This window comes from Hyposmocoma kahamanoa, unplaced genomic scaffold, assembly GCF_003589595.1.
Source record: "Hyposmocoma kahamanoa isolate Upper Pololo Valley unplaced genomic scaffold, ASM358959v1 87, whole genome shotgun sequence".
Lineage (NCBI taxonomy): Eukaryota > Metazoa > Arthropoda > Insecta > Lepidoptera > Cosmopterigidae > Hyposmocoma > Hyposmocoma kahamanoa.
Genome location: NW_020654422.1, coordinates 5,345,704 through 5,373,625, shown reverse-complemented (window position 1 = coordinate 5,373,625; position 27,922 = coordinate 5,345,704). Strand labels below are relative to the sequence as shown.

The 27,922-nt window shown below is 35.6% G+C and overlaps 1 protein-coding gene across 3 annotated transcripts in view; it reads right to left on the bottom strand.

Annotated features, from left to right (window-relative positions):
- Positions 1-13,792, bottom strand: part of LOC113235105 — a 33,973-nt gene extending 20,181 nt beyond the window's left edge. For all 3 annotated transcript variants that reach the window (XM_026470677.1, XM_026470678.1, XM_026470679.1), the window contains exons 1-9: positions 13,533-13,792; positions 10,038-10,218; positions 8,593-8,775; positions 8,087-8,335; positions 7,791-7,911; positions 6,303-6,473; positions 5,883-5,997; positions 3,469-3,614; positions 951-1,082 (exon numbers count right to left, since the gene is read on the bottom strand). In XM_026470677.1, the coding sequence (XP_026326462.1) occupies positions 951-1,082; positions 3,469-3,614; positions 5,883-5,997; positions 6,303-6,473; positions 7,791-7,911; positions 8,087-8,335; positions 8,593-8,775; positions 10,038-10,218; positions 13,533-13,558 (1,324 nt within the window). In that variant the 5' untranslated portion in view covers positions 13,559-13,792. The remainder of the gene's footprint in view (positions 1-950; positions 1,083-3,468; positions 3,615-5,882; positions 5,998-6,302; positions 6,474-7,790; positions 7,912-8,086; positions 8,336-8,592; positions 8,776-10,037; positions 10,219-13,532) is intronic.
- Between the last annotated feature and the right edge of the window lie 14,130 nt (positions 13,793-27,922).

Genomic DNA, 27,922 nt, shown 5'->3' with positions numbered 1-27,922 from the left:
AGTTACATTGTGTTGTTATATATATTGGTAACCCAATATATATATTGGGTTACCAATTGTAATAGTTCGCTCTTGTTGTATGTGCTTATACATGTGTGAGTAAGTGTTGAACAAACGAATGAGTTCGAGGTAATTTTCTTTACACGTTATGTGTGAAAACAATAATGATTCGTGGTAACTATAGGTGCGCGAAAAATGCTTATCAATTAAATAATTTTGGGGAATATTACCTGAGGCTGTCAGAGCAAAAGTGGTGTAACCCACATTTAATTTTTTTACACACACCTACCAATCATTTTACACCAATTTTGCGCTGATAACCTCAATTACATTCCACATACAAGCAGGCCAATTCAGATTTAATTACGTAATTTGGAAATGCGTTATGAAATACTTGATTTTATTTTGCCTAAATATATGTATTTTATTTTCGTAGCATCATAGACAGTACGTGTCATCAAATTCTTTAAGAAGTGTTTGCAGGTCTTTTCACGTCTTATACGGGAGTGTAAACTTTCCCGAACCAGCGACAAAATGCGTTGGCAACCTCCTAGGGTAAGCGAGCTTTATATTTAAGCGTCATTCAAAACTTCAGAAACGATTTGTTCTGTCAGCAAGCCTCTTGGTTTAATGGTAGTTATCAAGAGTAATTAATTACTTAAACATTTGATTTAAATGATTATTTAATAATAAAGGACAATTTAATTATACAAAATAACAAGTAGATACGCAAGATTACAGTGACCAATCGCCTTACTACCGGGTTGTTTAAATGACGCTTTTGTAAGTAGTCATTAGTTGACATACTAGATCTAAAACTAGTCAAAAATCATTTTTATTAATTTTTATACTTTTGCGTGCTGCTACCACTGTACAATTGAAAAAATAGCTTGCTATAATATCCTAATGCCCCTATTTCAAATAAATAATTAAAAGCATACATAACATACCTGACTTGCTCATACTTCTTGTAACTCGCTTTTCAAAAATGATATGTTCTTTTTGTTTTGTTTCGGTCGGTTTAGTTTTCTTTGGCTTCTCTGGTTCAATGTTTTCCGGGACATTTATTTCACAAACATCATCTAATAACATAATATAATATGTAATTATTCTTGTTCCCTTTTATTAAAATAAACATTGTCTTATAGCACAATATAATACCATAGTATAATAAGACAAGGTGGTAACTCCACATAAACGTAGCAGTGCGGCTTATATGTGTGTGAGCCCGAAAAATAAAAAAATACTATTCTTATTCCCATTTCAAACACATAATTCAGACAATGACATTGTCTTGCAATACAATATTGATAATAAAATTGATAATTAGAAGTATATAAGACAAATATGTCAAAAGGATCTATGGCTTAGCTACTACGGGCTACCAATCAAGTAATAAAACTAATAAGGACTATGTAACATTGCCCGCGCAGATCTTCTACAACAGCCCGTAATAATTGAAAACACGTTAAAAAATTATCAAAGAAAATATGAAAAAACTTATTTAAACAAATATATTATTTTTGTAATCTTTGGGAAGTGTTCAGTGTTCTGTTGCTCTGTTACTTAGTTCAGGGAATTCTCTAGTTTGCGATCAGGCTATTGATGTGGTCGTCTGGTACATTATTGCGTTACATTAATTACGAACATAATATACTCTCGGACACATTTTTTGTATTTATGCATTAGTATAGAATTAATACAGTGACTGATTTAAGTGAATCTATAATACTTCCATTTAATTTTGGAAATAAATAAAAGTAAAAAGTAAAAGTAAAAACGTATGATTATTAATAATATTATTATCATACGTTTATTTGCTTAAAACATGGCATAACAGGAGATGTAACAAGAGACAGTGTTAGTATAAACATGTTCCGCATATATTTAATAGCATGCAAATGTCTGATTATACAATGTCAACTGACTACTATTGGCCGAGCGCCTTTGATTTGTGCAGAAAAATCGACACTTCTCCGAAGTGAGGCAAGTAGTCACGAGCGACTGAGTGTTGTGACAAGACATGTCAAACGAGCTCTATACACGTCAGCGATCGCCTTCACTCCGTCAGCTAGGCGAGTGACACCGAACGATGGCATGGCAAGGCAAGGCAAATAGTTTAATGTAAATTAAATATAAAATTATTTAACAATAAACCTAATGATGGAATGGCATTATCATGTAATCTTAGTTACATTCAAAGTTATGTTAAAATTTGACTCTTCAAAATGAAGCGAATAAATGAAGATGGTCTTAGATTCAATTTTATACTCGGCACTATTTTACGGTGGTTTGATTTCCAATCATTCTGTTTTCTTTTTTGATTTGTAGGTAAACTTGAAATAGTAAAACTAATAATAATAATAAAATAATAAAAACCTCGTAGTGAATTATTTTAATAATAGAATATCGATAATATGTACGCTTCCAAGAACAACACTATCTCAAAATAATCGTTAACAACAATTATCAAAATATAAAACAAACAGGCAATCTGAAGAAACCAAGCAAAATTTGGCAAGATTTATGAATAAACTACTTAAATAAGTCTAATCACGTGAGATATTTGGGCTTTTGAGTGATTTATAGACAGAAAAATAACACGTGCCTGTACAATGTTACATTCGGTCGATTTTCGCTTTTTCAAATGCCACAACCAATAATGATGCAGCAACGAATTGTCATTAATACTTAATTGTTCTCACTGTCAATATTTTTGTCCATTTTATTACAATACATGCGAATAATTCAATAAAATACTTGGAAAAACATTTGTTTTGACATTTGTTGTACTTCCCTTTGACAACCGTATCATGTACCTCATGTACTGCGAAATGGACACGGTTGGGTTTTAAGATGACGTTACGTGTTTTCGATTCCCGTGCTTGACACAGACTAATGTAATGCTATCTCTTTTGGTTAAAGACGGCACGCAATAGTTAAACTAAGACAATAACATGTTTATGTTTTCCACGTCGAAATGCATCGTATACATATAACGTCTGATTTATATATGTCAACATAACATGTATTTTTTTTTCGTTTCCATAGTCTAAGCATTACTGCTTGGCGGCAGAAATAGGTGGCAGTACGTTCCGAGGCGAACTCTTTGACAAGGAGATCTACTGCTACTAAATGTATTCATATCATGTGTCCGGGAGTGTATAAATACGATTTAGCCGGAGTTTTGTAGAACGGGCGTAAGCGACAATTCGGAAAATTTTTGAGGGGAGCATGTTTAAAGTTAAAATAATTTTAGAATTATATTGCTTAATTTTAATTTCTTTTAAGTACGGACAACGCTGACATTGACGTCAAAAGGTTTCAGAGTTCAAAATAATTTGGTAATTTATCAGCCAAAAGAAATATATAACTCAACTTGGTATGATGATGGATGATCTGAAGAGTCGATTGGTGCAAGACTTGGCTGAGAATCGAAACGGCTAGTGAGTATTATGTAATTTTTACCTGCAATAACCAAATGGTCTTCGTCATCGCTGGATAGGTCGTCGGTGGTAATGTTATTTGTAGGAACAGTCTTTACTTCCTTTTTCTTCTTATCTGCATCTGCAGCTTTTTCATTTTCTTTTAAGATTTTAATTTTTTCTGATGTCCTGAAAATGGAAACATATAATATTTGACTCGTGCCCAGCAGTGAGACGTATAAATGAGTTGATGATGATGATGATAATATTTAAATGTTGTGTAGTATACAGCGTGATTTTTAACTAGGACAGTAGGTATGGGGAAATCCGAAACCATACCAAGGAAACTGTCTTAGGTTTTTTCGTGAAAACTAATTTGACATAGTAAATTTTTTAATCAAGCGTGAGTTGTGAATAAAAATTAATAATATTGATAAATTCTTTTTAATTTGAAAATATATTGTGACTTGCTGTTTTTGTGGGCCATTAGTGGTCCACGTGTCTTGCTGGTTATCAGCCTCTCTTAGCCTGCTGCACTCGAATTTTTTGAATGGCCACGGACCACGTGGGACTGGGAGTGTTAGGGCCTATGCACACGGCGTATTTTATACGCGCCGATGCGATGACGCGAATATACGCGCCGAAGGCGCGCTGTAATCGCGCATATGTATGGCGCACTTTGATAAAAGATAGTTTCAATTTTTGTTTCGTTTCTTAATTTCAGTTAGTTTTTTGAAATGATGCAACTACATGAAATTCTAAGTGTAAACTCCAGTGGAGTATATAAGCTTCTTGCTTGGAACGCGATGTTTGCGCGCGTGTGAATCATCACTACAGTGCGTCTGCGGCACGTACACGTGCAGATGACGCGCGTTTACGGCGCGAATACAATACGCCGTGTGCACAGGCTCTTAGGCTACAAACTGGACAACAGCGGGCGGGAGCGCGGGGACAACAGCGATGAGGGTGGCGACTTGCGCTTCTTGATTAAAGTGCCTAAGTTTTGTACATTCTGCAATTCTGCTGTTCTCGACGCCATTGGCGCGGGCGGCGGTAGACGAGAGTCCCGCTCCAGTTCGTTCAATGTTCGTTCGAATAGTTATAGTGACGTCTTGTTGCTTATTTAAGATATCGTCGGACAAAAAATTTCAGCAGTTTTAGAAATACTTTTTTTTTTTTTTTTATACCTGACAGGCAAATGACTCCACTCCACCTGATGTTAAGTGGTATCCAAACGCGAAGGAACCAATATGGAACAGCAAACATATAGACCATTAATAATCTCAGTACAGGGTACTAAAAAAACCGACCTCAAAAGTACGTGGAATTACGTCTATTTGCTAAGTTTCATTGAAATATCCCCTAGTTTGCCACTATACAGGACTTGATACTGGAGATAATAAAAATAGGTTCTCACTACGACACTACTCAAAGTATAGCGAGGGAAAAACGCCTTGAATTGAAATAGCAAAATCAACTAAATAATTGCTACAAGTAATTGCTCCTAAATTAAAGTTAGGCGCTATTTATAAAAATGAATCTTCATGCGTCAACAGCCACCCTTAGAGGTGGATGATTTCCTTCAAAATGAAATGGGACCACTATGGAAGTACCCCCTTTCCAATAAAAAAAGAATCATGAAAATCGGTTCACAAATACCGGAGTTATCGCGTAACATACATACAAAAAAAACAACACAGTCGAATTGAGAACCTCCTCCTTTTTTGAAGTCGGTTAAAGACAGGGATTATTAATCACTATAAAGAGAAGAACTGAGATACTACTAGTTCATAATTAGAGTGTGGTTCCTATTCTGGTTTGATATTTGCAAAAATATAGTCGAACGTTTCCACGGTCATTCTAGCGTTATCATAGAACTATTCGGATTTCGTCTTTGGGCTTCGCTTGTTTGTAGTACAGGTTCACATCTTCTTTTTCGTATAATAACTCATACTGATTGAAAGAATTTGGTGCTATAACGTGGTTACATCTCGTTACGTCACTTTACCGCCGCAAACTAAACGGGAACAGGCCCCTTTTATTGCCGCCGTCGTCGCCACCGCGCAGTCCGTCGTCCAGTGTGTGGCCTTAATGTCGCTCATATGTACATTGTAGATACCGAAATGACGGACGCTTCACTTTATCATTGACTTATTGTATGGCCTTGGACGTCTCGGTTGCAGTTAGTTGAAAGTTAGGGGTGAGTTGACACATAATTGCGAGTAAGTTAGAATGAATGTTAATGGGACCGATTGCGGCTACGTAATTACGTCAAGTAAAAATATATTGAATTAAAATAAATTGGTTGCGTCGAAAGCATGCCGCAAGCAGCTCAAAAAAGACCTTGTACGTAAACCACTTATCAAGACCGCCAAAGAAAAGACTTGCAAATGATGCAATTATTTTCTTTCGTTTCTTATCAAATACATATTATTCAACATAAAGTGCTGTACTTACGATACAAAAGCAGACTCTACTAAATGTCTAAACGCTTTGTACGTCCTTGTCTGTGCCGGTTCTCTGTTGTTCGAGAACTCGCTTCCAAACACGAATACATTCACTTTTTCGCCTTCTACAATAGAAAAACATTAGGTATCTTGTACAACTGACGCAGTCTCGCATAGGCGAGTTTTGCGTGAGCAAAAAGGTAAATGTTCGAGATCAGTGTTTAATAATACCACACACAGAATCTTCGATATTTTAAGTGTAAGTGTAAGGCACTCGTCGGCAGGAATCTATAAGTGACAGGCATTTATATCGACATTATCTTGTTCTGTTCTTCGCTACATTATTCAGGTTAGCATACCAAAGTATCACTCAAGTTACTGACCTAGCAAGGGTTAAATAAGTCGGTGCAGTGTAAGGCCATCCACTTACCTGCCCCAATGACTTCGCAGACTGATACCGGTATGGCCCAATGTAGGTCTGTCTCAACCATACATTTGAGTGCGTTCTCACTGGCTATGTACATAGCTCCGTTGTCATATGCATATTGCGCCAGTTCTCTGTGCACCTCTGTTTTTGGTAGAATTGACATTGATTGCTCATCTGCAATTTGTATTTTAAATTGTTATTGACAGGTCACACACGGTGCATTAGTATACAAATACTTTTTACTTCATGGCGGCACATCACATGGCTACTGGACGTTTGATGTACTTGGAAAAATATTTGACGTACAGACAAACATGTAAACATTGACAAATATGACCGTCTACACATGGAGATAAAAAAGGAGCAAAAATAATGAATATGACGGTATTTCCCTGTTCGGCTCCTTTGATGTGCGTCAAGAAACCGACAAGTTTAGTGTTTGCCAAATAGGCAAATAAGGCAAGTACTTTGTCACATACATGATAACTACACACGGTCATTGTTGGCCAAATATATTAAATACGCAAATATAAATAGCTACGTGAAGTGCTACCATCACACACAAAAATTAAATATAGAAAAGAAAAAACAAAACACAGGAATCAATAGGGGGCTTTATTGTAGCTCACTGCAGCTACCAATGTTATCAGACAATCATACGATAATACCACATCTATTGTCCATTTATGCAACATGCATTCAATGATTTTTCCGCATGTTTTTCGACTCGAAAATTTAAAACTTCAACAATCAATAATTTTTTGCTCTCCATAAATAAAATAGAAAAATTTTGAATAAACCAAAACACATTCACTGAATTTCTTATAGCCATGCTCTAACTGTCTTAACTGGTTAAATTCCATATCAAAATATCGGGAAAGAAAGGCTGTAAAAATCAATTGTATGAAACAAGAGATGTTTATTAATTGCGTTAAATTTTCAAGTTAATTCTGCCTGTCAATCTAAAATTTACATATTCGCCTAAAAAGATGAAGTTATAAACATAAAAAGTCATGAACTAAAACGTTTAGAAATTGGTTGCTTTTCACTTGTTTTGTATACTTGTAGTTAGACATTTACGCCCTTTCTTCCCCGAAGTATCAATATAATTAACACCTTATTCATTTGGGTATCACGAACAGCGAGCAGCGTGTATTGAGGAGGAAACAGCTGCGCATATCCTACTACACTATTCAGGCGTGACCAATTATATGGCGAAATACCTTGAACTGCCGAGGTTGTTACCCGAAGTTTTCAGCAAACCAAAGAGAAAGCTCGGAGAAGAAGTCGGACCTTGCACCCACCATATGCAAAATAAGCGGTTCGACGTCGAGTTGTGGAAACCAGCCCATTACCCCATTTACCCTGACACACTCAGTGTCGAACATGTGCCTACCCAATCAAAATAATTACCAAGTACGTATGCTTCACAGACAAAAAAATACCACTTGCAAAGAATTTAGGTCTGTTTATTTCACTTTGTTAACTTACTTGGCAGTATGAATCTAACAGGATGCTTTGTGCAAGGTTCAGGTACAGGACACGGAGTAAGTATGGTGCACTTCTTCTGTAAGTCAGGGTATTCGATGTTCGGCAATTGTGATATATCAACCTGGTTAAAAATAAGATTAACTTTGATTGATGTCTAATAAGACTTCAAACCACAGAACAATACACACAATAGAAGTGCTTAGTGGACGTGGTACTTGGTAAGCGACGCTAAGACCCTTCCATTGTTGTTTTCTAACGTGCTTGAAACTATAATATTTTACGTTGGGGTTGCTCACCTTGATAAGAGTCTTTCGAAAAACAATTTCACATCCCTTCTGATTGTTGTCGAATGGAATCAGAGCTGCCATTTCATATCGTTTAGGGAATGCTGCCATCTCGTTAGCTCTCATTTTAAACTCTGCTTCATATACCATCTCTATTGTGGGTTTGGGCCTTAAAGCACGAACACAGTGGTTACTGGTCCACAGAGATTTTGCCCATTCTTTGAATTCTTTTTGTTCTTTTTCATAAATTTCTTTGAAATCCTGCAATTAATATGATGCAGATAATATGGTTAGTGTTGAAATTTATTTTCACAAAAATTGAAATTTGCATTTTGAGGTCATCATTATTTATTAATTATTAATAAATAGAATTTATCATGTTTTTTTTTTATTGTGGGTGAAGGTACATACATAATCTTAGTGAACATGTTATTTTTCAAGCAAATCTAAGTCTGTAAACTAGTAAGTAATGGCAACAATAATGTTATATTACTTTAAAAATTTATGAAGTTACATACCTCAAATACCTTTAAATCCAATCGACTTGGATTATAATACACAGGGTGAACGCATAAGACATTTGGGTTCCTAACGCTCAGCATTTTCAGCATTTGGAAATGTTGTTGCGCTGTCAGGGCTGATAACTTTGGACATGGTGGTAAGGAATGCATTCCTGGTATGTAGTGCTTTTGCTTGAAATTCTGAAACAACATAATACTTACCTAGTCTTTAAAGTTATCTTGGCATATAAACAGGTTTACTAATGGCTAAATTGCAGTGGCAACTCTTCTGTAAGATTGTGTCACAAACAACATTAAAATCAAGGTGTGACACATGACATTGTAGCAATTTTTTTTAATGCACACACTCAACATTGCCCCGCACTAGGGAAGCCCTGTGTCGTGGGTGCCATGGACACACATAGACAACCACAAATTACACTCAAACTCACAAGAGAAATAAATGTAGACCATACAAATATGTTTCCCGTCCCGGGAATCGAACCCAGGACCTCTGCGTGGCAGTCCGGTAACCATTCGGCCACGGAGGCAGTTATATAATAGAATTATACTCCTGTTTATGTAATTTGGCATAGTCATTATTTTGCTTTAATGTGTGAGGTGCTTATGTGAGAAGTAGAGCGAGGAATCAACAGAGAAAATAATCCATATAGGGTTCAATCCATTCTACAGAAAAAGTGAACAAACAGATAACTTACCCGACCAAAGACAATTATGTGATGGTCAGTTGTACTGCTAATTAGAAATCCGTTAAATAATTGAATGAATCGATTTGTGTCAAAAATTCCAAAACGTGTAAAACGTATCAGTTTAATTTATTAAATCGATAAATTAATTGTTAGAGGTTCAAAATAAGAAGTGGTCAATTGACTTGCAAATCGTGTGTTTGTGGCACCTCTTGCGGTAATTCGCGACAAGCATTTGAGTGGTAAAGGATCAGAGGTGAGTGAGACATTCGTCATTTCAATTGAAACATTGTTATTGGAGTTTGGTTGTAAAAAGCGTGTTAGCTTGCAAATAAATGTGGTGTACTTAAACTTGGTTTATCTTACATGATCTATAAAAGTACCTTGGGTACCTTGTTTGTGATAGAAATTTCCGATTACTAAACTATAAACAAATGAATTTTTTGTACTGCACTACGTAACTATAGACTATTCATACTTCTACATTTGAAAAATAACCTCACCTTCGATTTAATATTTTTCAAATAATATGATTTTCAGATGTTATTAAAATTAATACCTATTGTTACAAAAAGTGATGAGATATCAAGTCAAAATCTCCAAAATATACATGAGTGTTATTTATTCCATTTATTGAATGATTGCTTTAGAATTACAATCCAACCAGTGTATTTAAAAGTAAATATGTATTATGTGTAGATAGTATAAATCTGTATGATAAATACAGACAGACTACAGTTAGCTAATTATACTTACACTATCTTTCTTCTTGAAGACTTCGTCCCAATCAATTTTAACTCTCTGTGACTCATCATCGGTATCACTGTTATCACTGGATAAAAGAGGATCGTGAAATTTGTTTCGCAGGATCCTTTCTATTACACAATTGTCTATATCTTTCTCGGTTACAAAGTGTATGTCAGGTTTTGATGAGCACCTGGAAGATAAAGGCCGCATTGGCAGAATCATAATACCATCTATATTTTTCAAATAGCAAAAAGGTCACTTAACTGACATTCATATTATGAATTGCTATCAATTCATATAACGCAATTCATCTATTTGACATTGTTCTATCGCAATGCGTAAACTGGTCCAAATAATAGGAATTGCTTTTATGTCAAACAGCAGAATCGTAAGAAGTTACTCGAGAGCAACATTTTACAATTAATTTTGCTATATTATTTAGAAAATTAATCAAAAATTGCTGATTTAGGACTATATGAAGACTTTTTAGAGCGCGCGTGTGTCATGGAACGACTATTATACCGTCGCATAAGTGCTACTCTTCGAATAATGGAACTTTCGTTCGAATTCCCGGACTTCGAATTTAACGGGCTTTTTAGGCCAAATAAAAGTTTGTGCCGTGAACCATATAGGACTTTGAGCCTTATTTGTCCGCGCGAGAGGTGGAAAAAGTATAACTATCAAAGTAAGTGAAAGAATCATTACTACCTAAGGTATATTTATTACACTCATGTAATTCCATTTATGATTAACTGTTTTGTATAAGGTTCCTATTAAGTGCATTGAGTTTTTAAGCATCTGGGTTCATTCGAGCTAGTGCAGGTATACCACAAAATGCACCAAGTCCATATCTCCAAATGCATGTGAGCTGTAACAGTGGCCTTCAACAATGACCATTATAAGAGAAAGTATATCAATTGTCCACGAACTCAGGAAGAACATAATGTTATAAAGGGTACCTAATATTAAGTCAGTCTTAAGTAATCAATGGTAATCATTTATAAATACAATGGTTTTTGTATTAAGTATAACACTTATTTCTTCAGATTCTACCAAAAATTTAGTATGCCTAAGGAAGTAATAAGAATAAGGCAGACCTACAAAATATGAAAACATCAATTCTATAATAGGAAAAGATACCATTCTCTTATTGCTACAATAGTTTGTATCTACCTACCCAAGCAATTTTACATTTATCTATTATTAGTTTCTTTTATTTTTATGTGCACTTAGATAATTCCTTTTCAAACACTTATGTTGAAATAAAACCAATTTTAAGGTCAAACTAGTATTTTAATAATAAAAAAATAACATTTTTTTTACTGATATTTTGATTATTTGTGTGGCACCATCATCTGCTCAATTCCCATCTTGAAGCACTTCACCAAACTGAACCTGAGCCCAGAAAGCCCAACAACCTCCTGTCAGCTTCAGACAGAGAGCTTCCACGAGGAGGTTCTCTAATCACTGGCATTAGCATTTATGTCAGCAGCATTTTTTAAATTTGCTTTTGTAGTTGTTGACGTAGTTACTGAAACAAATGTTCATTTATTACAACCTTCATGTTATTATTATTATTATTAGGGTGGCTTTATTCAGGGCCTATGCATCCCCTCATCACTGCGACCATTGACTGATTAATTACAGTGCAGAGCCAAGGCCGACAGCATTACAAAACTGAAGGACTTTCCTGGCTCTGACAGATTTAATGTCCTCTGGAACTTCGTATGCCCATCAGGGGGTAGCATTGGGTGAGTAGATGAACAGGAGTTTCATCCTCCGTGTGGCAGAATCTACATTCTCTATTTTCTCAGTCCAATATTTGACATGTGCTTGTTTAAGCCACAATGCCCTGTTAAGGCTCTATTGAGCATATGCCATTCCTGTCCAATGACAGAGCTTCACTACAGTGTTTGGCACCATAGGCAGATATCAGGGCTTTTGAATGCTCAAGACCCTTGTTAACCTCCATGTTACTTTTACAATTAAATATTCCTGTATAGTACTTACAATGGATCATTCCTTTGGTGTATTGCTGGTGCCACATCCCTAAGAATTTATCAAGTTTGCCATTACTTGCCAAAGGCCGACACTGAGCCCTAGCTAGGTTGTGGTTGCGCTCCATGTCAAGCAGAAAGGTCCACAGACCATCAGATACTCTTGAACATATCTCCATATCTAAAAATATGAAATTAATTATTAGAATGATAGCATATCGCTTTGAAAATAAATGAAAAGAACTTCAATTATATCACTTACTTGTTTTATTTTCACAAAGTAATTGATTTGATGATTATAACAACACAACACTTTGTAAACTGATCCAATCAAGTCTATGTGAATCATAAGTGGAAGCTTTGTTGTTGATCACAAAAACACATTTTAAACATTATATAAACCACTTCAAATGAATTAGGAACATTATTTGAGATTGTTTGTTGTTGACGTTGACAATTTCTAACTTATTGCCAGCCAAATCATTGATAATTTATAAAATTCTTGGTTTCTTGGTAATTTTATCTTTTTATGTACCTAGTTGTTTTATCGATGAATATACTTATTTACACTAAATTCTCGTAATAAACCATTTATGAATGTTATAAAATCAAAAATAAAAGAATCAGTAAAGTTACGGGTTTGCTTTTTTGAATTAAATTGGATATAATTCATCGGAATTCGGGACCATTTTACGAAAATAAGTGGAATTGCTACAGAATTGCAAGGAATTGTAAATTAATTTACTTTTACGGCACTGCCACTGCGCCCGTTACCCAGAGTTTTAACCTGACAAGTCTCATGTGCCTGTAATTTCCCTTCAAAATTGGAATGCAGTAATGTGATCATTATTGCTTAGCGGCAGAAATAGGTAAGGTGACAGTACATCCCTGGATTAACAGGAGTTAAGGATCACAAGGAGCTCTACTGCTACTAATATAAATCAAGTCATGATCCACATGGAAAATTTGTCATGCAGCATGGTCATGATTTAAAATAATGTAAACAAATATGTAAACTTTCTTAAAACATAAATTAAAAAAAAATTGTGTACCTCCTGCGACTGATTAGATACAGGCAGAATTTTTCAAGAGAAACTAAAAAATAAAACTTTCATAGAACCTCTTTTCTATAGTAAGTTAGGGCAATTTTTCCATAACATTCTGTAGTAAGCTACTGTCTATAAGTTAATGTTCTTTTAGTACACATGCGATTAATAATTCATATAAAGGCTCGTTTTTTACTGCAAGCTATGAAATACGAAAATAATTCCGAAGCGTAGTTCTTACCTGAGCCTGTTTCATATGAAGCATAAAAAGAAAATATAATTTCATATAATTTCTACAAAAATGTTTTCGTACATTAGCAGTTGTGCTTTTCAGGTTATGTTTAAAGTACAATGGAATAACAGATGAAAAGAAAATATAAAATTGGAAATCTATAAGTAGTTGTAACCTAACTTGTTGTAAAGCGTTAATTGCGATTCAATAATAATCCATAAAAACATACCAATCATGTTGCCGAATGTGTTCCATTGTTTCCGCAAATATTTACGTTAACAGAATTAAACAGCGTTGAGTGTGCAGTTAAAGTTAACATCGAGATAATATCACATTTTATTAACTAATCAATCACACATTTAAGGTGTCACAACACAATTGTATAATAAATCTCTCTATAAAAATCTAATGCGGCATCCCAATAATACGACCCCTACGACCAAATTTTTGTTTTGACTTTGTATGTTTATTTTATAGGCCATGGATTACTGGCAGTTTTGGATGCATGCTACGGATACTGTTTTTTTGGCATTCCAGATATTTTTCCAATATTTTTTTCCTATACTTTTCCACATTTGACGTTGACATCTGTCAAAAGTTAAGTTACTGAACGAAAGTGATGTAGTCATTACAAAAGTTATTTTGCTGTTATCCTATCATTTTATATCTTGTTTTTCTCTAACTTGCTTTTAGCTGTACAATTTTATTTTTTAATTCAAGTTAAATAAATCTTTAAAAGATGTTTCTAAACGAAGAACATAATATTATAAGTGTTCGAGTTATCTTATATCTTCTCTCTAATAAAAAAATACCTTGGAGGATGGAAAAAAATAAAAATACAGAAAAATGTCTAGGAAAACTATTAACTCAATGGTTTTTTCTTTCGACTGTGACATTGGCAAAATCATCATTTCAAGATTTCATGTATTGATGGTGCCATAAAAAAAATGAAGTGAAGGCAAAATATTCGGAAAAATATTTATTTTTCTAAAAAATAAGAATTTTTCAAAATAGAAATTTCTCATTAACCCAACATTACACTTTTCATTTTTGATATACAAATAATTAGTTTCCTAGGTTAATTTTTAAAGTAAATATTATGAAAGAAGAAATTAAATTGTAGGTAACAATTAGTTTCTGAAACTTTCGAATAAATTCAGGCAGTTGTCGGCCGCGGAAACAGTCAAACAATAAGTTAAGATAAAAAAAAGTATATAAGTTATATGAACATAAATTATTAACAATTTTGCCGGTACTTATGGAGTTTTTTTAACAAGCTTTAGAAGTAAGACGATGGGAAGTCCGCACTGATCTTTTACACGTAGATACATATATAATTGGGTGTCCGCGTCAAACCACGTCGCAGCCATAGCTTTCACACTTATTTTAGCATAAAAACCGGTCCACTGAACATAGAAACAATAAATTACGAAACATATTTTGTTCTCCCGCCAAGTAACAGTAACGTCTCCGACATCAGTTCCTGATTTTTCCCAAACAACGATATTTGCAAAGAAAACAAGCTACAAATGTGATTATAAAATAGTAATGCCACAATAAACTATGAACTCTGTAATAGATATCAAAAACATTGAGTAAACTTCTATTAAGTAAACATTAGAAATCAACTTGTCTTGTTTGGTGCGTAAAACAAAAAATAGATACCTATATATAGGCCCTAATTTATTTTTACAAAATTTGTTTTTAAATTTTCACTAGCCATACCGAAGGTTTTTGGTCAAATATCTACAAATGGCTATGAATTTCAGATCAAGACTAAAATTTACCAATAAAAATTGTATTTACTAATAACTGTACTGGAAAAATTTACAAAATAAAATAAAAATACACAGTGATAGGTAATTCGCTACAAAACCTGGCGGGTTTTTACAGTTACAGATTTTACACAAACTAATTTTAGTTCTAGTTTTATTACGTGTTGAGTTTCTTAATTATTTGTTACCTGTTAAAGCTGATGGCTCTATATGCAATGCTCAATTAATAATGGCACAATTGCAATTTATTTTTGAGTTGAGCTTTTATAATTAAGTTACCTACAATTTTATGAGATTGATAGCCAACAGTTAGTTCAGAACTAATTTCCCCGCTAAGGGTCTTTTCATTTTTGAAATAATATAGACATTTTAAGCAAGATAATGAAATTTATAATAGTTAATGGACTCGGGCGTTACTTTGCGGAAGTTCATGTTAATATAAATGGAAGTAAATTTATTTGCTACTCCGCGAACCTAGTGAAGGTTAAATCGTGCAAAATAGATGAGATTTTGTGGTGTTTGTGACTGTAGTTGCGCTTATGTTATTTATTTTATACAGATGAAGGGTGGACTTCATGAAAAAATATTCAACACAAGCGCAGCTATTTTGCACGATTTTAACCTTCACTGGGTTCGCGGAGTAGCATAATTTGCTATATTTACTTCCATTTTTATTTAAAATTTTTTAAGCCTTAATCGTAATTTGTAACAATGAATATTAACACTTTGTGTCACAAGGGCGGTAAGTAGGTAATTATAAACAGAGGGACAAATTCAAAGCTCGAGCTGAAGGCGAGAGATTTAATGGCTCAAACGTTTGTAATAACTGTACCGTGTGGCATACAATGTTTTGCATCACGCTTGCGAGGTTGTTAAAATAAAAGGAAAAATAGACTTAAAACGTTATAGTTTATTCGTATTATATTTACAAAGATTTAGTTAGTATTTCAGACACAAAATCTTATATAAAAAATAACACTTATTATTAAGTTTTTTTAAGCATTAAAAATGTTTGCTTTGACTTTACATGAATAAATAAGAGTAGTGACACGCGACTTTTAGCAATTTATAGACGGGTGCATCGATGTAACCGCGCGATTGCATCGATGCAATCGCCTATAAAGCCCAGGTGTAGCGATGCAATCGCGAATTTGGTTTGTATCGATGCAGTCGCGCGCTTGCATCGCGTTTGCATCGCGTTTGAATTTCTTCTTCTGCATTTTTATATGTATATGCCATGGTATCTAGAAGTCTATCTTATAAAAATGATAAATGAATTGAAACCGACTTAAAGGTCATAGAGCCACTGAATATTATTAGTATTTATAAATTTGGAACGATCTACCTCCGCCTGTACGGACGGCTGTGTATCAAGCACTACATGAGCACTACCAATGTTCAAACGAAAATGTTTTCTGTGTCTGTTTGAAAAGCAATCTCGGGACGTAGGCTTTGCGCAATAGCTGTTTGGCTGTTTGTGTATCTGTGTATATTTGGTTAGTGCAATTTAAATTTACTGTTATTGTTGTTATTATTAAATTTGATTATTTTCATGTGTGAATGTTGTATCTGTCAAATTTAATTTAATTTATTAAGTGTCTGATTGTGTTAGTATTTTCATTAACCGACTTTAAAAAAAGGAGGAGGTTCTCAATTCGAGTTTTTTTTTTATAAAATATAAGTGCGCATTTGACCTCCATCTCACCTGATGGAAAGTGACGGTGAGGTCGACGATGGAGCATGCACACCGAAATAATGCCTATTCATTCTCGCCTTGAAAAGACCCAAGTTATAACGTTCAGGGAACAAGTCTGCAGGCAGGGAATTCCACTCCATAGCCGTTCGCCATATAAATGTGGAAGCGTAACGCTTCGTGCGAATCTTTTGAATATCCATAACATAGGGGTGGAACCCAAGCCTACGCCTAGTCCCTCGGTGATGGAAAGGGGAAGGCGGAATTAAATCGTGTAATTCCATCGCACACTCTCCGTGATATATCCTGTAAAATACCGATATGCAGGCAACTTTACGGCGGTGTTACTAATTCCGAGTCACCTATAAGCCACGGTTGTCAATTGACATTGGCACGGTTGTCAATTGAATCCAAAGTGGCCAGTGATATGTAGCAGAGCCATCCCAAAGGTGGCATCGGACTTGTGCTGGGTACAGCTGAAGTAACTGTCCCGGTGTAAAGTAACGCCTCATCCTGGAAAGGATCCCAAGCTTCCTTGCTGCATATTTGGCCATGGATTCAATGTATCTGCCGAAGTTCATATTGGACGACAAATCCATTCCAAGTAGTTGGAAACAATCGGCTATCGGTATGGATATATCACGAAAAGTCGAAGTCAGCTCAAAGGGACTCCGTTTTGTGGAGAATAGACACGCCTGCGTTTTAGTAGCGTTAAATTTGACAATATTGTCATTGCCCCAATCGAAGACTGCCTGGAGTGTCAATCTAAACGGCTAACCATGGACTCTCGGCAAGACTGGATTTTCTCTCCACTGACCCTTGCATTGGTCAAGTACCTATCTTCAACTGTGTTATCATCAGCATACGCAAAGGCACCTGGAATTAACATATCATTGATATGCAGCAGAAAGAGAGTTGCAAACCGTACGAAACCGTTTGTTGCCACAAATAAATGAAAAAAAAAAAAAAGAAACCCTGAGGAATCTATCGCCATATGTTCGGAAGAGTAGCCTTCTAAGACCACTCGAATCGAACGTTCGATCAAGAAATCTGAAAAACAATTGCAAAGGTCAGTGGGAAGTCCATAAGAGGGAAGCTTACTTAAAAGGTTTTGCGTAACAGACCCTGTCAAAGGCTTTAGAAATATCCAAAGACACTGCAAGTGCTTCACTCTGCTTTTCTATAGCGTCGCTCCATATGTGACAAGCATACACAAGAAGATTGATCCCAGTTGATCACCCTCGTCAGAATCCGTACTGGCGATCACTGAGGAGGTCGTTGTCTTCAAGGTACGACAAGAGACGGTTGTTGAGTACACGTTTCATAGTCTTGCAGAGTATGAAAGTGACTGAGATAGGTCTATAGTTGACAGGGTCAGCTCTACTTACCTTTTTGGCACAGGTTGCACGTTTGCAAGCTTCCACGACCTGGGAACTACACCAGTCTCAAGTGAGAGGCGGTACAGGCGTAGGCGTCTTAGAACAGGAGACAACTCAGGCGCACAGTTACGCAGGACTATTGCTGGAATTCCATCTGGCCCGCTAGCTTTATTCACGGCTAGATTTCGCAGAGTCCTAAGTATATCATTTCGGCGTATGCGAACTGGCGCCATAGTGCAGCAGCCAGTCTGAGGTAAAGTAGGTGGTAGGTTCCCTACGGCATCCAGACCCGAACTCTTTGCAAAGAGTGAGGCAAAGAGATTCGCCTTCTCTTCCGCAGTAAGAGCCAGCGAGCCATCCGACCTCAGCAGAGGTGGCAAAGATTGGCGACAAAAGTTATATTCGACCGTTTTGTATAGGGACCAAAAGGATTTGCTGCCCGCTGGATAAGAGGCAAGCTTGGCCCCTATGCGGCGTACAGGTCGAACTTGACCCTACGTAACATGCTTTTGCACTTCTTGGCGGCCTTATTAAAAGCTTTCTTCAAATTCTGAGTACTCGGAGCTTTGCTTAGTCGAGCATGTGCCCTACCCTGACACGCGGACTGTTTATGTGCTTCAGCACAACTACAATCAGCGTTAAACCATGGACGAGCTTGGGGTTCATTGGGTACATCAGAGTATGGTATGTAATACTCCATACCCAAACGCAAGACCTCGACTACAGCATCAGCACAGCTCGACTAGTCTCCTGCAGTAAAGCACACCTGCCAGGGATATGGCGCAAAGAAATGGCGCATTTCGTCCCAATCTGCTAACTTGTATCGCCACACCCGTCTCGTACCACTAGGGCCCTGGCGGGGCAGCCTTTCACTGGTGGCATTCCCGCTACTTGGGCCCCCAACTACCCATGGTCAGCCAGCGGTGCACTGTGCTTCGGATCCCGCTAGCCTCCAGAACCGAATACTCAGTGTGGTAGTACAAGCCGCTACAACTCGTCGTCAGATGCAATGCAACTGTTGAGCGCCTAAATTTTATTATAAATGCAATTATTTTAATGGTTGATTTTGCTATTCTCCAATTCAAGGCGTTTTTCTCTCTCTCAGTATGCTTTTAGTAGTGAGAACTCGTATAGTGGCGAACTAGGGGATGAATCCGGGTTTGCGCACTTTCCGGTAAGCGATTTCAATAAAACTTGGTAATTATATGTAATTCCACGTACTTTTGAGGTCGGTTTTTTTAGCACTCTGTACTGAGATTATTTACTTATTTGTTTTAATTTTTTTTCTATTATTATTATTCTTACATTTTCCTATTTTTTCTATTTTTTTATTTATGAACGAATTATTTGATATTTTATAATTATTGTTTGTATTTTAAAATGTATTTTGCACGTCAAATACAGTACACTACAGTTTTATTTTTTTTTTTTATTTTAAATAAAATCAAACAGTCCACTGGCTTTTTGAGTTCGCTGCGCGAATGTAGCGCGGGGTGGCAGCCGCGGCAGTAACCAAGCCGCTGGTTATCCGTGCGCCTAGAAGCCGTTCGGCGAGTTTGTAGAAATACAAATAGGGCCTAAATAGGGCCTTATGATAAAATACAGCCTAGTTTTTTGCATGTAATGCCTAGTACCTAAGAGTAAATGTGTTGAAAAATAATATAAACTGTCTATTTATTATTTCTGTGACCTAAACCCTTTGCTCCTGTGAACAGCAGTACAAAGTGCATGAGTTGGTTATAATAATAAGGGTGCGTTCACATGTAACATTTCTTGATTAGTGCTTTTGGAAAACTAAAGTTTTCACATCAATATCCAACTCCCGTCTCATCAATGTTCAACTGGCAACTTGGAGAAGAAGAAATTAGCAAAAACACATTATTAGATTACAGTTTTCCGCGCTTAAATGCGGATTTCATGTTCGATAGCAACAAAATGAAGCTAACAGCTAAAGAGGTAGGTAGTGCTGAGTGTCTCTCAATGTATTGTTAAAACCGGTATTTTATTCCATAACCCCATTGATATAATAGTTTGAATTGTTAGAGTAGAACTGCTGAGTAGCAAATGTGTATAGATATAGAAAAATTATTTTGGGAATTTCCATAGATTTTGTTCTGATAAAGAGAAAAAAGAATTCGTACTCTAAAATTGAATCTTTTGCAATAAATGGCGTACGTAATAGTATTGAGTAGTTGGAAAGCCTATCTCTCAAAATTGCAGCTCTAATAATTTTTAGAAGGTCGTATCTTTGTTAGATTCATAATAATATATTATTGTTATTAATTTACAATATTACGTTTAAATTTTAATTTTTGTTTAAATTTTATCTCGTAAATTCCGCCGAGCTATTTTTTTTACATCAATATTGTGGTCTAAAGCGTGAAACACACAGAGAGAGGGACCGCGGCGGGTCTAATTTTAAGTTCTAATTCCGTGTACGTATTTATATGGACGACAACACACCGAGCGCTGGCGCGGGGCGGGTTAGAACCGTCAAGATAGGTGCGAAAATACCTACTAAATTGTTTTATCGCGTGTATCCATCGTTTATCCCCATTTTGTAATTTTAGTAAGAGAAGACGACCTTAAAGCTCATAAAACCATATACGACTATTACCCCGTACTAAAGTAAAAATATTTAATTTGTCCATTTAAAACCGGCTGCAAAACAGTATCTATCTAAGAAATCAAAACTTCAAAATAAATGCTACAACCTCATAATTTTTTAATAACTGTTATGTATATATCGAGTCTTAGATTTTCGCGATTGTTTCACATAGGAAATGAACAATTTGTTAGGATCTAAATCGTGTAAAACATCATAATAAATAAAATAAAGAAATACTTTCAATTAATTTACTTAATCCTTTCGCGGTGTTACTATAAGAAAAATAAATATTACATGCGTACACTTGTCGCTTAATGCATGGGTTTGACAGCTTTTTTATTGGATCCGTGGATTCCGCCCCTATTCAATAAGTTCGTTTCGCATTAAGGCAACTGGACCGTGAAATGTTCCGCGTGAGATGTCCGACTCAATTATTCAAATGCCGACATTGTTGAGGCTTTTCCAAAGCATTTTCAGACGTGTTCCCTTATTGGAACAGCGAAAATTACTTTTAAAAGTTATGGGGAATGGGCCAAAATAATATGATTTTGATGTTTTTGGTAGTTACTGAATATGATATAATAATATGTGAGGTAAGGTAAATAAACTTTAACCAACGACAGATTACATTATTACCTCAGGGTATTACAGGCCAGGAAAACAAATTTAAACTACGAAGTTATAATATTTTACTTGTTGAATTAACTTATACAAAGCCCATTAAAAACGGGTTGCCATGTTTTTTGTTAAGTATGTATTTTCAAGTATTTTAACATGCATTTAAGTAGGTATATAGTGTAATGTGAACTATTATATAGGTATATAGTGTTCAAGGTAACTAGTATATTGATACATAGGAGTTACTTCTTTAACGGTTTGAATAGATTTAGGTATTCCTATCTACTTCGGAAGGAAATAAACTTCCCAACAATTATATTTGTCCTCTTTCATAACTGAGGTCAAACACTTGAACGCGATTCACGGCTTCGTGACTCCTTTTTCCGATCCTGTCAGGTCCTCGAGGCTCACTCTGCAACCAATACGACTATCGTACTCGCCGCTTGATAAAAGCCAATCAAAAGAATCCCTTCTTCAACGCAAATTAATGATTATACTGCTCGAATACTTGGGTTAAGGTATTGTGTGCGTCGTTACAGCGGTACCATACTTTTATATAAAAAAATAAAATTGGTTTAGCATGGGTTTAGCATTCAAATTATTATTCCATCAAACACAAACAAATTTTTCTTTGATTTTTGTATTGATAGGTAATAATAACAAAATAGTGGCGTAATTTCACAAAAAAAATAATATCATGGTAGTAAAACATTATTACAATCAATTAGAAAAACTAGTTTTTGAGTTGTTGTAATTATTAATACAAAGATAAAAAACAAATATAAAATAATAATAATAATATATATAAAAAGATCCTATAGATATATATAATATAAGAAAATCCTTCTAACTGTGCCAGATGCTATGCTACTATAACTAGGCCGGATCTAAGGAATTTTTTCTACGTGTTCGGTCTTTATATTAATAATTATAACAAAACTAGTGGAGTAATTTCACAAAAAAATAATTGAATATCATGGTGGCACTCAATAAAATATCTTGACATTAAAAAAAAAATGAAATTTTTGAATTTTTCATATGATGAAAATAAATAATTTGTTTCTTCACGATAGTGTTCTAATTAAACATGTTTTTGCTAATAGTAATAGTGCTATACTGCTTCAATGAAGATTTCTAAATTCTCTTAAAAACAAAATTTACTTTAAGTAACCACTTTTAGTTGTGACACAAGTATCATAGTTTGATGAGGAGTTGAAATCTACTGGTTTTGCCACATTAACGTACACACATAGAAATCTTCTGTGCACAATGACCACTCGTCCCGTACCGTGACCATTGTGTCCTGCGCGAGTCCCGTCTGTCTCTGACGTTGACAATTAATTAATAATTAAGGGCAGATCTATTATCCTTTCATTTTACTCCTCGCTTAATGGTTCACACCTTACTAAGTGCGAAGGGACTTTCATAGAGGTGTTTAGTTGCGTAATTTTTAAACAATGACATCTACCACTATCCAGCTAATTTGGTTTATGACTGTCTTTATTATAATAATTTAGTGCAAGTTTTTTTATGATAACAAGTAACGGGACGAACAAGTTTTGCGCCTGGTAGTAAGCGACTCGCCTATTCATAACAATTCAGTGTCGCATAAAGTTTTAAATCACAAATATCTGCCTCAGAGGCAGTGCTACTGTGCTCGTTACCCTGAGACATAAGTTGATACGAGTACGTCGCATGTTCCAGTAAACCGAAACGCCAGAAATAGGTAAGATGGCAGTACTTCCCAGGACGAACTCTTTTCTCAAAGGAGTTTGCAGCTATGCTAAGTATTCTTAACAAAGCTGAAATCAAAATTACACTTTATAGTGTTAGCATAACAAAATAAAGAACTTTGTTTCACTTTAGCTCTATTCAATAAGATAACTTATTTCAACACATATTAATTTTGGTTTTAAAGCCACATTTAGTTACATTAAAACTACAAAGCCGCCTACAGTATATTTGAGAAAATATGATTCTCATAGTATTTGATAAGGGCGAGCAGATCTCTTTTCGAGGGCCGGATGTGACTGGCCGGAAGTGCCCGCACATCTGCGTGGTGACGTCACAGGATACGCTGCCGCCTCCTGTTTCCGGTAGCCATTTTTGTGAAGCGAATGGAGTCAGTTATTTTAAATTTTAAATTTTTTTATGAACGCCAAGTTGTTGTTGGTTGTATTTCAGAGCAGGACTGTAATATTTCGTATCGGTTTCTATTATTACCATTTTATGTGTTGTTGTAGCTAAAAATATTAGGTGTAAAAACATTACCGTCTGCATTGAAATTTTTGGGAAAAAAACTTCGAAATCTGTATAAAATTCTTATTATTTCTTAATTTTTTATTTATGATATACCAAGTGAGGAGACGAACAAGTGCGTCTGGTGGTAAGCGACACGCTTGATCATTGACAGTTGCAGTGCCACTCAGAGCTTTAAATCGCAAAGATTTGAGGGGCACTGCCACTAAATTGACTAAAAAAACTACTAAGTAATTCACATGAAAAAGGAACTTTGATAGATTACTAAAACCTTAGCAAAATTATTGCTGTCAATAACTGTAATTTAAGTAATCCATTGGGATTGCCGCCAATAAAAACTAATAAAAGATCCAATTGAACAAATACAACTCACAAAGCAAACACACGATTGAAATTAGCACCGTGAAAATAATGGAAACGGAATTTCCATTGAAGCGATCAAGCGATGTAGCAGCTGGAATAGCATTTTTCTTTGCCCGTTACGCTGGTAGAAAACTGGAACCCAATCAGGCGCTGTCGAAACGTCCGATGCGGAGCTCGGTCTGGACAGGGCGCTGCGTAAGGCCGTCTTTTCTTTTTCCCTTCGCGTGAATTGGAACGTTACGTTTGAACGTCGAAGCGATGTAGGAATGCAAATGAGGGTTTACCACAGCATGAGTCGTGGGAATCAACTGTTTATCTTCACGAAAATGCAATAATTAACTACTTTATTTCATTCTGTCTGTGTAACTGTAGTAGTAGTAGAACTGAGTAGAACTCTTTGTGAAAGAGTTGGTCCAGGGAAGTACTGTCACCTTGCAGTGCCGCCAAGCAGTAATGTGAGCATTATTGCGTTCCGGTTTTGAAATATAAGGGGGCCGGGGGGCTGGTGAAATTACAGGCACATGGGACTTGACAACTTATGTCGAGCTTTTATCTTACAGAAGAAATGCGTAAAGGCGATGTGTGGTGCTGGATGCGAGATAGCTGTTACCCTTATTTAAAAAACTAAGAATATTGTCCCTTCCTTCCTTATATTTATTCGAGATATGTATTTATTTTTGTCAAAAACATAGTTATTTATTTACTTTTACTTCAAAAAAATGTTCCTTTTTTAACCCGATATCCCTATCGTTTGGGCCGACGGATATACACTAATGCATGTTTTCAAAGGAATTGCTATAACATGTGCGTAAAATTATATAATGTATAACCTGACGATATACAAAATGTTACCTACGTCTAGATTTAAGAAAATACTATTTGTTTTTATGATGTAAACTTAGAATAATAATGTAAATGAGTTTTTGACATTTAAATTTTGAAGTCTGCGACCCTCTTCATATTTCTTAGAGGATGGAAATATTTATTACTTTGATATGCGTTCCTCTTTTTTATTTAATTATATTATCTATTCTATTCTATTCTATTCTAATAAATGCGAACAATGTATAATATTTGCTATTAACATTTGTATGCCGGTTACTGGCGCAACACGCTGAACCATAAATGTAATCTTAAACATGTAAACTGTACTTACCGTGTATGCTTACAAATAAATATATACCTCTCTATCTCTGTCTCAGGGTAACGGACGCGGTGGTGGCAGTGGCCCTAAGATCTTTGCGATTTAAAGCTCTGAGTGGCACTGCAATTGCTATGGATAAGCTTGTTGCTTACCAGTCTTACCACCAGACCCACGACTTCTTCGTCCCATCACTTGTTATGGAAAAAAACCATCTTTTTCTCCATTACGAGTAGTCTTGGTCAACTATATAGGCTTATTAAAAACTTAGGAAATCCTTACTCCAATGAACTGGGCACTTCTTTTTTGACATATAGATGATAATATAGATTCTCTAATTTATAGACGTATTTTTGTGGAGGAAATTTTTCTATGACTGTAAAATAGTTAACGGTAATATGTAGACTCTGTTTCATTGATTAACTTTAATATTCCAAGATTCTCCGTACACTCCAAAAATACTTTTTTATTAGACTTTCGTGTATAGGTATTATAACAACAGATTAAAGATATCGACATTATTTCTTTATCGTTGACGAGTTTCTAGCAAAGAGCGGGAGACACATATTTCGCAGAGGACCCCATGAATAAATTAGAATAAACTAAAACCAAAAAACCTTTTGTTTAGACATATTTGTCTTTACATTGTTTATTTCTTTTTGAAATGACAATTCAAACTTTCTAATATTTGTACTTATTTAGTGGAACAATGTGGTTAGTGTATTTTTTAACCGATTTATTTTTTGAAGGAGTAGCTTTAGGAGGAGTAGGTTCTCAATTCGTCTGTATTTTTCTTTGCGTATGTTACACGATTACTACTGCATTTGTGAACCGATTCTTTTTTGTTGGTAAGGTGGTACCTCAGTAGAGGTTCCATTTAAATCTGAAGAAAATATTCCACTTCTAAGGGTGACAAATTAGGGGATGGCTTCAGTTTATTGAATTTCACTCACTTTCCGTTAACCGATTTCAATAAAACTTGGTATACAGATGTAATTCTAATGAAAATAAAACACAGTGAAGACGGATAAGCAAATTTTTGAGGTCACTTTTTTTATGTGAAAGTTGTAATTATTTGTAAGACTACATGTTTCCCAAAAAAAAATAATAATAAAGAGATGGTAACAGTGTGCTATACATAAATAGCCCACGGTTCACCCGACCAATAAGGTTGGTAATTGTAGCAAATCGTCTTTTTTTAGAGTGGTTGTGTGTCCAGCTGAGATAAATTTATTAGAGTCCAGTTTATTTATTTAATTTAATTTTAATTAATTTGTCTAAACGGAAGATCAACAGCTGAAAACTAAACTAACTAATAATAATAACAACTGAGCTCTAATCTTCTTATCGTTTCGATGGCATACGCTATCGTACTTACCATCGTGGTGAAAGCATTTGCCCAGGGTGCGTCAACGAACAGGAAATAAATGGTACGTCGTGCAGGGAGACTCCTTTCGTTCAAGCTCCCACAAATAAGAGATCCTAATAAATACAATAAGAGTCCTGGATGCACAATTTAACTAACTTATTACGCTGTGATCTTTTTACGTTTCATATAAAAAGACCACATCAGTTGAAAGCCTCGTTATGAGTCAAAGAAATGCTCACTCAGTCACGAAGCTAAAACAAATGGATGGGATTACTGGTTATTAGTCGACTGCATCAGTGGGCTGAATGGAATCGGCGATCGAATTACAATGGCTTATTGAAATTCACTTGCTCATGAGTGCTTAAGTTTTAAGTGATTCAAGCCACCGCTGCTTTTGCATTTGTGCCGATTCGCAAGCTTTAATTCATTCGCCAGTAAAAGATGTATTAATTAAAAATATTTTAGTACAGCTTAAGGGTGATTTAGGGCCAACAAAGAGGGCGCGACATGCGCGAGAGCGACATAAAGCACGATATTGCTATTTTCGCATAGCATTTCATACACCGAGACTGGGTGCGGGTTGGGTCGGAATCGCGACGGGTCTAATTCCGTGTATTTATATGGACGACAACACACCGAAAGCGGGCGCGTGGGTCCGGTGGGAATTAGACCCGCCGCGGTTCCGCACTAAACCGCGCCTGACCCGCACGCAAGTCGCGCTTTGTCGTGCTAGTATCTCTGGTGAAATTACTGGCACATGGGACTTGTCAACTTCACGTCTCAGGATGACGGGCGCAGAGCTTAGAGGATGGAAAAAAATCCATAGTCTAAGGCGCAGAGTCAGTGCTCTTCAAATCTTTGCGGTGTGAAACGTTGACTAGAACTGTTATGAGTAGGCGTGTCGCTTACAACCAGGCGTACGACTTGTTCGTCTCGTCGTATGATATTATAAAACAAGCTTTTCTGAATTTTTTGTAATGGCTTCTTTCGACAATGTTAATAAACTAAACATTCGGCATTCCTATTATTAAAAGAATCAGTGATGTCTAAAAACTCACGCAATGCAAGTACATACACAATGTAATAAATTATTGTTGTAAAAAAATATTTTTGGTCACAAATTGTTTTTATGCTTATTTTAAATTTATTATACTTTTAATGGCGGCCGGCGCCCTAATAGTGTCATGTTGGTATGTAGGTACCTACTATTTAAATTTTAATATATCTATGTACCATATGGAAACAATAAATACTATGTCTTGGACTGACAAACAGGCTAATATCTACAGTTGCAATAGAAAGTCCTAAAACAAATTTACAATAAAAAAAAATAGAACAAAAGTTGCTTTTCTTTTTTTTAAATGTCAAGTGACGGAACGAAAAAGTCGTCCGTCTGATGGTAAGCTACACGCTT